Genomic DNA, 14,895 nt, shown 5'->3' with positions numbered 1-14,895 from the left:
GCATCTCCATTCTATACTTTTTTACAGTCACTGTCTACTGCTTGAAATGTGAACCTCCCCCACCCCCGCATCTGCTCTCATAAAAGTAGAGTCCTGGAGTTAGAACTATGGGATATCGGTGTGTTGCTATGGTCACCTGGGAGAGGGTCAGGAGACTGGTTTTTCCTCCCCATCCACACTAATTTCTGTGGAGGACAGGAAGGGAAGTATCTATAGCCTCCATTTTGAGTTGGTAAGTGTAGCAGTTCAGGCCATCTGGAATTTTCCAGAGCTTGCAGATCTGGCACCACTCAGTCTATTGTGCTAAGTGTCATTTTATCCCAGGAGAAACTGACAGTTACCTTGCATCCAAAAGTATGAAAAGGGCCCATTTGTTCTATCATATACCTTTATCAATTTGAGAATATATGCCATTAAAATCCTACTGCTATTTAGGCTTCCTTTGACCTCCTGCAATGTACATTATGCACACACTATTTGTAGTTATTCTGATAACAGTAAAGACATTTTAAAAGTAATGGTGTCATGTCCATCCAGTCATACTGCTTGAATGGCTCAGCATTCCCAGCCGACTAATCGAGAGCTGATGGTGCTTTGTGTAATGGAATGTTAAACCACAATCACGATTTATTCATAGCCATAGGAAGAGACAGGAAGATGGTCTGCTAGCCAGTCACCTAAAGGCTCTAACCGCACTTCATTGTGGGTCATTCATTATTTATAGAATATACCTTAGAGACGTTAATGGAACACTTTTCTAGAATTTTCTGGTTTTGTCTTGCCCACCAGATGCAAATCAAAATTATTCGGATAAATAGGAAATCCTTGACAACAGGAAAAATATCTAACAGCCATGGCTCTTACGAAGGCGAACATACCTCTTACTACTCAGGCTGTGGATATTATTAAAGATCTGCAAGGAGAGGAATGTGGATAGCTTTGCTCTTCATTGTGTTGCCTCCATTCACTTTCACGTGCCTTCTTCTGCTTCAATGAAAATTCTCTCTCATCAGGACCTGAAGATTATGCCAAGTGAGGTCAAGAACTTGTAGATCCATGACCCATTTGGTACTGTCTTGTAATTCACAATGAAATACAAAAATGCTTTTGAAGATCTAGGCCCACATGTTTGCGATCCAGGAAGTATCATGAACACCTGTGGTCTCAGGGTGCAAGACAGGAAAGTTGAGTGGTTCTTTCATAGACTGACTATGAATGGGATACTCTACAGCTAAACTATTAAAATATTTACTAAATTATTTAAATAAAATATTTTCTATTTAAAATATATATATATATATATATAAAAGTTGAACAATCTATTATCTCTAAAGCATGAAGCCGGCCTCTTCTATAGACAGAAGAGCATTAGAAATTTACACCATGATCCAGCCACTGACTGCCAGTTTAGTCAGTGCTATATTAGAAAGTGTTACAATCAGTGCTGTATTATAAAGTATTTTGCTCTCATCTGACGGTCAGATAAGATTCAATATTAGAGTTTAACCCTTAAATCTGATCCAAAGTCCAATGAAATCAATTGGAGTCTTCCATTCACTTCATTGTGCTTGGGGTCAGGACCTAAGGCAGTTTTGAGGTGAGCAGGGATCACCGCAATAGTTAAACAATATGCTTTTGGGAGGGTACCATTACACTATCATGATGCCCTGATGAGCCGTGTTTGAGCACTTCAGAAGGCTAAGAGTTAGCAGTCACCCTCTGACCAGATACTGTCCATATGGGCATAGTATGTGCTTGGCTGCTACGATCAAAGAGAGAGAAGAAAATTACACCTCACAGTTTAATATTTCCACTTTTCTTTCTGGAAGACTGCAGGGGTGGGGTGGGTGGGAAGGGAGAGACATTCTTCTTGGCAGGCCAGCAGAGGCCTGAAAGATAGCATGTGATACCAGAGATACCCAACTCATATAATCAATTTGTCCTCCTCATAACCTGCAAGGCCCCTTATATTGACTAACTGCTCAGGCCAAAGCAGCAACAACACGAAAGACTACATAGCATGTAAAATATGAGCAGTCTCATTTCACTGGCTGTACAGCAAACTCCTGCCTTTTGACAGCTCTCTAGCTGCCACGTTTGCCTAAAGACACATTGATACTTCCCTAAAACCTGATATTTCAAAGTATTCAACACTCTTTATGAACTGCTTTGAAACACGTGTCTGCTTGCTGACTTCACTGATCTCTAGATCAGGTTCTAAATGCATTAAAGCAAGGAAAGTCTTAGCTAAGGCTTTCACAATACCTCACTTCCAGCATCGCTTCGTCGGTGTATTTCAGTACTTTAAGCATGATTCACCCGCTGGCTGCCTGATGGAAAATAAGAGACTGTGCGTTCTGCAGTGCTAAGCACAACGGTATTTCAAGAGCGGGGACTCTTATTTTCACTGGCCTTCGCCTACCAAGAAGCAACGAGGCAAAGAGTTCTATGAGTTCTGGAGCGTAAATAACAGAAAGCTGCCCTGTTGGACTGAGTCACAAACTTTCTGAGCTTAAAATGCAAGCAGAAATTGGGACTGTAAAGAAATAAAATCCAAAGTCCAACCTATTCAGACTCCTCAGAGGGGAGGGAGGGGAAGTAAGATAAGTTGCAACACAATGACAGAGATTTAATTCTCCTTAGTAGAATGCCCTCCCTTCCTTATTCTACAAAGCCGTCCCAGGGTGCAAAAGTAACAAGCAGTTTCCAACAGGTGGCAGACTTACTTTTTACAGGACAGTCTGTAGGACCCTACAGCCAAACCCAGGGTCTGCCAGGGTAATCAGCTGGTAGTGATGAATAACTGAGTAGGCCAGGCAGTTACTGAATTACACAATTCAGTAACCAATGCCCTAGCCCAGGAGTGGCCAACCTGAGCCTGAGAAGGAGCCAGAATTTACCAGTGTACATTGCCAAAGAGCCACAGTAATAGGTCAGCAGCCCCCCATCAGCTCCTCCGCCCCCAGCACCTCCCACTCACCTGGTCAGCCCTTCCCCTCCCTCCCTGCACCGCCTGATCAGCTGTTCCCTGGCATGCAGGAGGCTCTGGAGGGGAGGTGGAGGAGCGAGGGCATGGCAGGCTCAGGGGAGGGGGCAGGAAGGGGTGGAGTGGGGGCAGGGCTTGTGGCAGAGCCAGGGATTGAGCAGTGAGCACCCCTCAGCACACTGGAAAGTTGGCCCCTGTAGCTCCAGCCCTGGAGTCGGTGCCTATGCAAGGAGCCGCATACTAACTTCTGAAGAGCCGCATGTGGCTCCGGAGCCCCAGGGTTGGGCACCCCTGGGCTAGCCAGAAACCAGTGAAGAGCAACCAGCTCACTCATATCATATGCCATATCAATGAAATTAGTGAACAGATGGGGAAAGAGACAGTGTTAGAGATGCTGAGAATGTGTGAAAGCAGAGGCTGGTTTCATACATCTAGGAAGAGGTGCAAAGCGGAGTAGGTGCAAAGGGGGCATACCCTGTACCTTGAATACTACCTGTGACTCCAAATCCTCTCTCTTCCCCCCCACGCCTCCCGCTTTCTGGTGGTGTAGGGGGAGCCCTATGCATTCTGTGGGGGCAAAATCTATGCATTGCAAAAAGAAAACAAAAATGTAATTTGTTCTAAGATGGTGGGGGCTTATTAACCTCCTCCGTCTTTCCCTGACTGCGGGGGGACCAGCTCTCGCAGCTGCTGTACCTCAAAGAGGATCCATTTCAGTTTTTCTCATGGCAACAACAGACAGGGATGGCCACGTGCTCAGGGTTCAGCTGATCGCCATATTTGGGGTTGGGAAGGAATTTTCCTCCAAGACAGATTGGAAGAGGCCCTGGGGGTTTTTCGCCTTCCTCTGTAGCATGGGGCATGGGTCACTTGCTGGAGGATCCTCTGCACCTTGAAGTCTTTAAACCATGATTTGAGGACTTCAACAGCTCAGACATAGGTGAGAGGTTTATGCAGGAGTGGGTGGGTGAGATTCTGTGGCCTGCATTGTGCAGGAGGTCAGACTAGATGATAATAATGGTCCCTTCTGACCTTAATGTCTATGAGTCTATGAGGAATGACATGGCTGTACATGCTGCTACAAGACACTGAACAGGGTGGACAAACCTACCAGGAACTTATGCCCTCCCAAAGACTGGCACCAACTGGGGACAATAGGGCAAACACCCAGGAATCTCCTCTCCAGAGACAGCAATTAAACAGGGATGAATTTGTACTCATCCCCCTCCCACAAGAAATGCAGAGACAGGTGGGGACCAAGCTCAGATCCATCTGTCTGACAGGTGGTCTGTGGAGGAGGGGAGAAGAGGGGGGGAGTGAATCTGGGAAGAGCCATGCAGTGTGAGACCACTGATCTTGCTCCTAATCCTCATTACTCAGTCACACAGCTGCCTTTGTACTCCTCATTAAGGCAACCCTTTGATCTGCCATTGGAAGGGGAAAGGGAGGTGGCTATATAAAAGAAGGAAACATATTAAGAGAAAAACAAACTCTCTCAATGTTTAGAGGATGGTGGTAACAAGAGCAAATCAGGCTATGCATCTTTCTTTTGGGCACAAGTCATGGATTAGCAAATGTAGCAGGCGCAATAACAGATCTTGATTTTAGTATCTGACGCAACTGTTCACAAATATGTATTTTGCAAAGTTAATTCCGGATGGATCTGATACACGCACTGCCATATAGATTGTAAACTAGCCAATGGCCATAAAGATAAATGGTAGTGCCTCCATTTAGGAGAAATCGTCTAATGGGGTGTCTTAAGACACTGTCTTAAGCCAGTGCACTGGGGGCATTAAGCAGGAATATTCCCTCCCTCCAGCATATTCTAATAATTCAGCAGTTCTCAAACTGCATTGCACCATGACCCCCTTCTGATAAAAAAAATTACTACACAACCCCGGGATGGGGAGTGGGGGAGGAACCGAAGACAGAGCCCGCCCGAGCCTTGCCACCCCGGGCAGGGGGCGGGGAGGTGTCAAAGCTGAAGCCCAAGGGCTTCTGCCCTGGGCAGGAGGGCCTGTAACCTTAAACCTGGACAGTGGGGCTTGGGCTTCAGGCCTGGGTGGTGGGGCTTGGGCTTCGGCCCTGGGCCCCAGCAAGTCTAACACCAGCCTTGGGAGTCCTGACCCACAGTTTGAGAACCCCTGTAATAATTAATAGGGGTCCCCCTTGAGTTGTTCAGGGCCCTAAGCAATTGCTCAGTCTGCTTATGCCTAGCGTCAACTCTGTCTTAAGAATCAGTGGAAGATTGAAACCTTGTTTAACATCTTCATTATTGATAGAGAAAAAGGGAGGAAGTAGTATATTAACAAAATCTGCAGCTATTAAACAAAGAAGAGCTGTGAACACTAGTGAGGACAAAGACATAATACAAATGGCCCTAGAGAGAATAGAGATTTGAGTAGGAAGTAAACTGGGATTCAATTTTTTGAAATGCAAGCTATGCACATCTAGGGACAACTCGAGTGAAATACTAATATTCAACTGGAAAAGAGAGACATGGAAAGAAGCAATCTGAAAAGCGACCCAAGGGTGATAGCAGGCAGCAAACTGGATTCAAGTTTGCACTGCAGTACAGCAGTGAAAGAGAGGCCAATTTGAGTTTGTCCTATTTATATCAAGGTATTACATCACTGAGCAGAGTTGATCCCTGGTGAGACCTAACCTGGACTACTGTGTTCACTTCCAGGAACCCTGTGGCCAGAAAGGTTGTAGACAAAGGGATGAATGAACAGAGAAGAGCAATGAATATTAGTAAGGGCCTAAAGGAGACTGATTGACAGTCTATCATTAAGAGTTAGAAACATACAGCTTAGCTAAGCAACAGCTTGGGGGAGATAGGACAGCCATCTACAAATATATGGAGGCTGTAAACCTCCAAGGATGGAGAGGAATTACTGAGCATCATGCAAGTGTGTATGACTGAGCGTTAAGTACCAAGAAGAAATTTAGAAGAGGAATATTTAGGCTAAATATACAGGAAAATATCTGAAAATCAGATGCAATGGAAGCCCCAGGCCAAAAGACATTCAGCTGGTCTGGTTTAAGACCAGAAGATATATTTTAGGATACGGATAGGGAGATGTATTAAGGGGCTGATCCTGCACCCTCTGAAGGCTTTTCTATTTGTAAACTATGAACTATTTTGTGCTCATGAGTTTGGGGGACAAATAGCACTGAGAGAGTCAGGCAAAGTTGAGACCTGAGCTGTGCCATTTACACACAGCTCTGGCAAAACATCTCTGTTTGGATCTGTAAACATGTCTGATTTCCCAGTTTTGGGCCTGTCCGAATCTGAGACTGACAATTCTGTAATGGTTTGTAACACAAACTTTCTCATCTGACTAAAATGAGACCACCTTTGCAAACTCATTTGCATGTACAATCTAGTCAGGCCTTTCAAAAGTGGAAGTTTAGAGCAGTAGACCCTTTTGGTCCTATAATTATATGCAATAGATATATTTTTGAAGATTCCAGTCTTGAATACTCTCATGGTCCGAGAAGTACACAATTGCCAGAGTTTTTCCCGTGTGTGCAATAAATCTGCTCCACTTGCCCAAACTTTTCAAAACGCTTCTTCAGGATATTCTTCCTGTTCAGGTTGGTGGGAACATTTTTGCATTTGACCATTGTGATTTTTTCTGCAGATAAGCACCAGGAACTCAATACTGAGGCCCCGATTCAGCAAAGAACGTAGCATGTACTTAAATTCATGGGCTACCCTCAAAAAGGAGGTGGAAAAAACGAAACAAGCAGAGCCATGGTTCTACCCCTGAATGCAGGATATGTTGTATCCCCTTAAGAGGGCTGTAGCAAATTACTTCTTCGCCACCTCCCCACATAACCAGCAAAATCCAGGAGAAAATGTGCTTCTTGCAAACCAAATGCCTTTTGACGCCTCCCCTTTAGGGCAGAGTTACTCAGCCCTGCCACTAATGCAGGGCTGTGGCTAAATGCCACAGTTTAACTTAATATGCACAGTGGATACGAATTTCCATTATGCTGATGCAATATTGTGATATATTACATCAAAGACGAGTATTGTTATTTTTAAGTCCAGACCCCACTTTTTACATGGCCTTCGAAGACATTTTAATTGTGTGTGTGTGCATGCTTGTGGGTGTCTTTCCTAGAGAGAGAGAACTGATTTACATAGTGTGTGTCTTTTAGGCTGGACATGGCTATGAATTACAGGATGTTCCTGGACGAAACACAGATTTAATGAATATTATGCTCCAAATTCATAATGAATCTAGGAAGCTTTAAGGGAATCTAAGCTGGGATAATGTGTGTCCTCCTCTGGCCCCCTCAGTACACAAGATACAGACAAAGCTTAGGGCTTGGCTACACTTGCAAGTTAGAGCACATTAAAGCAGCCCCAGGCACCCTAACTCACGACCTGTCTACACTGGCAAGGCACTTAGAGTGCCTGGACTCTGCGGCTGGAGCGCTCCTGGTACTCCACCTCCATGAGAAGCATAACGCTTGCTGCACCTTGGCTGAAATGCCCCGGCGTCAGTGTGAACGAGGTGTTGCATGACTGCGCTGTGATCGGCCTCTGGAAACGTCCCATAATCCCCTTAAGTCAAGTGGCCACTCTTGTCCTTGTTTTGAACTCAGCTGTAGGAATGTGGCTATGCCCTTTCAAAGCGCCGTTTCTTATCTGTTCCGGGACAAACAACAATTCGTGTGGAATGTTGCTGCTGGGAGTGTGCGAGAAAGAGAGGCAGTGGGGAGGGGGAGTCTGCTGCTGTCTGAACTTACAAGACAGCATGCTGACATGTTCTCAGTCCCCCAAAACCCCACTCTCTCTCCCGCCACATACACACAACACACTCCCTGTCACTCCCCACTCCCCACCATTTGAAAAGCACGTTGCAGCCACTTGCATGCTGGGATAGCGACCACAATGCACTGCTCTCTGGGGCGTTGCAAGAGCTGCTAATGTGGCCACGCCGGTGGGCTTGTAGCTGTCAGTGTGCACACGGCAGCGCTTTCCCTACTGCGCTCTCCGAGGGCTGGTTTAACTTCCAGCACTCTACATCTGCAAGTGTAGCCATGCCCTTAGACTCAGACTCCCTGAGACCCAGCTGGATTCACAGTTGGCTAGAAATGTGTAATTTGCATTCCCTTACATATCACCTTGAATTTGGACCACTGTCTCCAGATGGCTCAAAGAGAGTCTATAGCCCAGTCACCATTGCCCTGCACCTTCTGTTGTCATTTACACCAGTGCAACACTACCATTATGCTTTGGTAGCATTTACACCCACTTTGCGCAGGTGTAGATCTCTACTCAAGGTATAGGACAACAGAGTTCAGAGCAGGCGCTGGTATAAGACACATGACAAGGGGCCCACAGAGAGTCCATTTATATAATATAATATAAATTTATATAATATTAATAATACCCAGCTCTTACATAGTGTTTTTTACTGGTAGTTCTCAAAGCACTTTACAAAGGAATTCGGTATCAGTATTCCCATTTTACAGATGGTACAGAGCAGAGACGTGACTTGCCCAACGTCATCCACCACTCCAGCAGGTCAGTGGCAGAGCTGGGAATAGAATCCAGGTTTCCCGAGTGCCAATCCCCAGTATCTATCCCCCTCAGACAAAAACAGGGCAAACTGCAGCCACGATGTACTCTGCAAGAGCAGTTGAATAGTTTTCCCAGACCTGTGTCTTCACATGGATATCAATGCGTACAAATAAAAAGGAAGCAAAAAACAATACATGTTACAATCAGGCTGCAGTTAAAACAGCAGCATTTTACTCTAGAAGAGTGTGTCACATATACTGTGATAAGTATAGGATAGTAATTGTAGTCGGTGCTTTTTGCCCAATTTAAAGGCCGCATAATATTCAGTCCTGCCACCAGGGGTTCCCTGGGATTTGCTATCGTGGGAAGATACCTATAACTTTAGACTTTTCATTATTTCAAGTATCTCTGTTATGTCCCCTCTCACCATCCAGCTAATCTAAGCAGCATTAATGTCTTCAATTTCTCCTCATCGGGAAGTACTTCCCTGCCTCTAATGACTTTTGCTATTTTCTATTTTTTGGAGGTGATGAGATCAGAACATAATGCAGTCAGCAAGTAGAGGATCAATCATCAATTTATATCATTTCAGTTTTAATTTTACATCTTCCATTTTTACATTAAATATTATACAAATAGCCCATTTGATAAATATGCACATAAAAATGATAGATACAATAAATAACTTAAATACAAATCAGATTTGTGTAAATAAGGATCGCATCAGATGGCTTAACATTATGTCAGCCAGTAAAACAAAAATAGATTCTCGGAATCTGTCTAATACAGCAACACCTTCCATGCATCAACATTATTGCATTTTCCAGCATCTTTCTAAGACAATAATGAAATAGTCACTAGTCTGTAAATCAAACAAACGGTGGGAAAAACTAGTCCTTTAAATTAAAATAAATAACAGCAACACAACATACTATTGGCAAATATTTTTGCGTAGCAATCAACCAATACAATAAATAATACTATCCTCTAGGGCCAAATTTTAATCCCACTGAAATCAATGGCCAATCTCCCATTGATTTCAGTAGGAACAAGCCATACACTTTAGCTGCACTTAGGGAATTAGCTACAACCAATCAGCTACTGTCAATTGGAGTCGGAGAGATCTCTTCCTGAAGATCAGTTGTATCGGAATCTTTTGTTCAGAGATCATGGGTGATGGGTATCCGTGGTAAGATGCCAAGGCAGAAAGAGCATCATGCCTGGTTAAAATACAGTGTCCTGTAGGAAGGATTCAGGGTTCCCATTCGCTGGGCTCTCCAGTGTCTGATTAGACACATGAGGTGAGACAGTGTAAAGACTTTGCGTTTAGGTGCAGAACTCCATGTAGGCTGCACACTTCAAGTCTTCGTTCAGGAGTCGGAAGAGATTGAAGATCACAGATGCTTCCAGGCACCCTGGAGTTTCCTGGGAAAGGAGAGAGGGAGTGAACACATTTGTAACAGAGAATGGCTGGCTCGCAATGGGAGAGACGTGTAAATAGATAAAGAGAATGGCTGGCTCACACTGGGCGAGGGAAAGCTACTGGACAAAGGCCTGATGCAAGGGGGTATATATAGATAGGGAGCACAGAGCATGCAGAAAAAGGGTGAACAGAGCAGTGTCTACACAGGGACATCCAGGAAAGCTAATCTGAACAAACTGTGTGAATTTGAAGTGGGTTAATTAATGGCATTAGATCCCTGTGTGAACACCCTCATTCAAAATTAAAGTGGTCTTAATTTGGTTACTTTACTTCACTTCCAGAGATCGCTTTAACTCTGAATAACAGCATCCATACAGGGATTTAATGCAGTTTAACTAATCCCCTTCCAACTCACATCTTTAGTTAACTCAGATTAGTTTTCCTGGATGTCCCTGCGTAGACAAGACCTTACAAACACTCGAACCTAAGTAAATACTCATTTACACGGTGCTCTAATGTTCTGTAATTCTAAGTATATAACAATGTGTGCTGTAGTCTATTACATTAAGCAGTGAGTCTGAATGAAGCAAAAGGCACAATGATCTGGGGTAACAGTCAACTTGATGGGTATTATCTTTGTCTACATCTGATTGCTAAGAAGGCCTGGGCACTGGCAGACCTGTATGAATGAATGATCTCTGGGCCTCTTCCCATTGCCCAGCCCAGCATCTCCACCTCTTCAAAGCGAACAGGAAGTTGGTGTAAAGCTCTGCCAGCAGTGTGAGGGAGGGGGGATTTCAGAGTCAGCAGCATTTTGCACAAATATAAATGATTCCACAAGGTACAGAGCAATGGAGGATCAGATGCCACGTGTTCATTCTGCTATTTGCATCCTATGGGAGGACCCAAACTAGGCCACAAGGTAAAGGGTGTTTTCTAGATGCCTGGTCTGTTACAGTCTGACAGCAGATGTAACAACCCTTCCTGATGTGAGAGATTTACCAGCTTTTTTCTGAACTAATTCAGTCTCAGGACACCTAGACAGCAGAAGGCCCTGGACAATATACAGGACACCATCCTGCACTGGCCCCATGGGAACGGAATGGAGCTGGTGATCCTGTATGGATTTGTTCCACTAACATGTGATGAAAGTTTGTCTTGTGTGTTTGCCAAAGGTACTCACCATTTTCTTGGCGGCATGGAATTTTAGGAGCCAGCTAGTCAGCGTCTGGGAGCGTTGATGGCCGTGAGGCTGATGTCTGGCCTGAAAAGAAAATCAATACATGAAGCAGACTGGCACATGAGTCGAGATTTCAAGAACAGTGGCTGAGCCTCCTTCCTCTCGGTACAAGCCCAAGGCAGATCTTGATTTGATTGAGTTTATCTAGTTCTCTACACTTGTGGATTCCATGTTAACCTTCCATGTTCTATTAATAATACCAAGCATTTGTATGATATTGTTCTACTTCAGAAGTGTTTGAAGCATTAACTAATGGCTTTACTGACACTGTGGGAATGGCCCTGTGTAGGGGGAGGTATGCCTTGCGCTCCCCAGAGGAGCTCTGGGAGGAACTCCACCTAATAGAAACCGAATATGCCCTGGAGCTGAACAGGAGTGCAGCATACTCCCCCAGTGTATGCAGCCATCCATGGGTCTGCCTCCTCCCAGTTCCTCCCCACCTCCACTGCGATGTTCTGGGGGGCACATGGAAACAACAGTAGCTGTGCTAAAGAGAGCACAGTGTCTGCAGTGATACCAAACTACAGCCCAGGAGCCGACGGTGGGGACATAGCTGCTTGCACAGTAGAGAGCAGCCAGGCATCATCTGTCCCTAACTAGTTAATCAAGATAATTAGCTAATTAGATCATGTATATGAGCACGGCATACAGCAACTAAGTAATCCGGACACTTTCATTGTTATAAATGGTGGTGGAAACCAAAGTCCACAATTACTGGCAAACAGGACCGGCTCTAGGCACCAGCAAAGCAAGCACGTGCTTGGGGCGGCATTCCGGCCACCCTTTTTTTTTTTTCCGCTTGGCCAGTTGCGCTCTCGGAACTTGGGGCGGCAAAAAACCTGGAGCCGGCCCTGCTGGCCCAAGGATTCTTAGATCCTGGATCCATGTAAGAAATTAGTGCTGTTTGGAGTTCAATACACAACTCCCAGACCCACTGTGGCATGAGACATTTGCAATCCAATACTCACACAGCTCTTCAAGTCCTCTCTGATGTGCCTTAGGATTTCTAATGGCTTCACAAGCTGCTCAGACAGACTGGGATCCCCAAAGTTCTCCAGCACGTCAATAACGAGGTGCAGCTCCGTCTCTACCAGGATCACTCTGTCGTGCACCTAGGGAGAGAATGTGCAGGTAAAACAGTGTGTCCAGGGGAGTTGCAGACAGGGAGATAAGGAATGTCTGTGTTAGCAGCAGGTAGGAGTGGCCTGCTTCAGGAGACTTTCCAAAGCCGTGGCCATTGGGAAGAGACCTAAGACGCAGGGGAGGTGTGAATCCACTCTGTAAACAGAGCCTGCTAATCACGAACCTTTGGACTCTGTTGCTTACACCTTCCTTCCATGGAATCCAACAACATTTTGTGCTTTAGATCAATCTCAAACCTTTTTTACGTTACTACAATCTGAAGACATAGTTGGGCAGTGCAAGTATTTTTTTATTTTTATTTTTGCTGGTGATTTGGGGAACGTTTTCTGGATCTTCAGACTGGCTGTACATTGATGTGAATATGGTTTTAGAGAACTAAAATATTCTCTCGTGGGAAACCAAGACACAGAAACTAAGGATTTGCTGCCACATGACCTGGAGCTGCGTATGTGAGGGAGGTTAACCAAGTTCAGTCTGGAAATAGATGGTAAAGACAGATGTGGATGAGTTGACGGTGACAAAGCCTTTGGTTTTTGAGCACTGAGGATAAGGTTAGTATCATGCCTTGTATTAACATGGAACAGTGATTTCAATTTGTCAGGGCTAAACTAGAGATGCTGAGATGTAAATTGTTCCCTGGCTCAATTATTTGATGCCATCTGAAGCCAGGCAATATATTGTTCTGTCTCCTGCCCCTGTTTTTCAGTGGCTTGCCTTACCATGTGCTAAATATTCTGCTGCAATATTTAAACTGATCCACAGTCTCAACATTTGTCTGGCTTCCCAGCCCTAAGGGTATACAAAATATAGATATAGAAAAAGGGCCAGATTCCAACCTCAGATGATACCTTTGTCATTTGGGAATAAATTCCCTCTCCATGTTACTCTACAAAAGGATCACGTGAAATCAGCATCCAGCTTAGAAAGAGACAGTACTGCAACTTTGGAAAAAGCAAGTGCTGTTTTGTAACTTTGTCTCTCTTGGCAGAGGTCTTTCTTACCGACAGCTCTTTGACTTTCCAGTTCCGGTGGAAAATCTTGGTGTTGCATTTTCGGTCTGACAACAGCATGATATCCTCCTGGAGGCACAAAACAAGAACACAGGGATATGTGTAAAGGAAGCAAAGCAGGGGAGAAAGTGCCAAATTCAGCCCTCAGTTACATCATATAACCCCACTCAGCCATGCAAAGGTACAAAATCCTGGCACAATTTGACTCAACACCTCGATCCCCTAAGAATGCTGCTGTACTAGAGTCCTGGCTCTTCCCGAGAAGGTGCCAAATATGGCACAGATGTCAACAACACGGGCTTGTCATATTGCTTTGCTGGTTTCAGGTTGTGAACTGCATTTGTGCAGGAGTTTAACTGAGAAGCGGCATCCTTTAACTCTTGACCGCTCATCTGAGTGGTGCACTTCCTCCGCGTCAGCATTGGTTAACGTGGAATGTTTGCACGACTTAAAAATAAATGACTTGATCTCTCTAATGCTGCTTGATGGCATGACATGAATTTGGGTTCCTCAGATTGTCTGTTTAAAGGACTAGACTCAGTTTTGTTTGGAAGGGAAAGATCGCCTATAGTTAAAAACTGGCTCTCATTCTCTAGGTTTGATTGTAACTCAGGACAGAGTTTGAACCCCTTTCAAAACTTTCTGAGATTTAAGATTAAGGATGGTTGACTCTGTAAGAAATCCGAGCTGGCCAGGCCCTAGCCTCCTTAGACTGACTCGAATCAGGAACACCCACTTAGACAGGTTGCCCCTTCTTTCCCTCCTAGCTCCTTTCTAATAGTAAGAATGGCGTTCTTCCCTTGCTATTGTCTAATCTGTGATTCTGCTTTAGATCAGTTCCCACCTTCCTGCCCTGTCCATGACTCTGCCTCTCTCTGACTCTTGCCGGATCAGAACATTCTGAGCTTTGCCCTTTCTTAACTAAGACTGGGTGGGGGATCACCAACAAAGAAGATCCAGACAGAGAGACTTCTCTCTATTTTGTCTGCAACCCTACACCCCAAACTTACCGAAGCATATTTCATCTGCCCACAGTAATATGCCGAGAAGGCTGCGGTTGAAACTACAGCCTAGCACCCACATTGCCATTATTGCCCTACTTATGTGTCTTCTTTGCACTTACAAATCTGTCCTTGACATTCTTGAAGGTCTCCAGTTCCCGGGGTGGCAGGGACTTGTATTTTGAGAGGTGGCACGTCTTCCTCTGAGCCCCTTTGGGAAAGGCCTCCGTAGACATTGTCCATAGGGTCAGGACAAGGAGCAGTTTGCAAGCCACCATTTTTCCTAATTGAATCAGAAAGGGGAAGTACACACATCACTCCATTTCCAGGTTACAAGGATTATAAACTGTATTTTTGACAGTCTGACAAGGCGGGGAAAAAAGGGGTGCAGGAAGATGAGGGCTACAATCAAATATATACATTGGTGGCTTGACCCCAAAGATCACAGCTGACCAAACTCAACTCTTCTGAAAACATTTGTGAATAGATCAGGCCTCTTAATTTACGGTCCCCAGCACTAATAATAAAAAATAAACTGGTAAGAGAT

At 44.7% G+C, this 14,895-nt stretch overlaps 1 protein-coding gene across 1 annotated transcript; it reads right to left on the bottom strand.

Annotated features, from left to right (window-relative positions):
- Positions 1-9,429: 9,429 nt before the first annotated feature.
- On the bottom strand, positions 9,430-14,626 carry LOC141996293 (interferon lambda-3-like). The gene is made up of 5 exons (XM_074968280.1): positions 14,471-14,626; positions 13,339-13,416; positions 12,163-12,306; positions 11,138-11,218; positions 9,430-9,956 (listed from the first exon to the last, which is right to left on the bottom strand). The coding sequence occupies exons 1-5, from the start codon at positions 14,624-14,626 to the stop codon at positions 9,858-9,860; spliced, it is 558 nt and encodes a 185-aa protein (XP_074824381.1). The 3' UTR covers positions 9,430-9,857.
- Positions 14,627-14,895: the final 269 nt, after the last annotated feature.

This window comes from Natator depressus, chromosome 11, assembly GCF_965152275.1.
Source record: "Natator depressus isolate rNatDep1 chromosome 11, rNatDep2.hap1, whole genome shotgun sequence".
NCBI lineage: Eukaryota > Metazoa > Chordata > Testudines > Cheloniidae > Natator > Natator depressus.
This window is presented reverse-complemented; position numbering and strand designations above follow the sequence as displayed.

Bases quoted from the DNA above. Each gene is read 5' to 3' on its own strand.
- LOC141996293 (XM_074968280.1), bottom strand. From the start codon at position 14,626: ATGGTGGCTTGCAAACTGCTCCTTGTCCTGACCCTATGGACAATGTCT. The intron at 12,307-13,338 runs GTAAGAAAGACC...TTCTCTCCCTAG, and splicing joins GGAAAGTCAAAGAGCTGTCG to GTGCACGACAGAGTGATCCT. The intron at 9,957-11,137 runs GTGAGTACCTTT...CTCCTTTCCCAG, and splicing joins TCCATGCCGCCAAGAAAATG to GAAACTCCAGGGTGCCTGGA.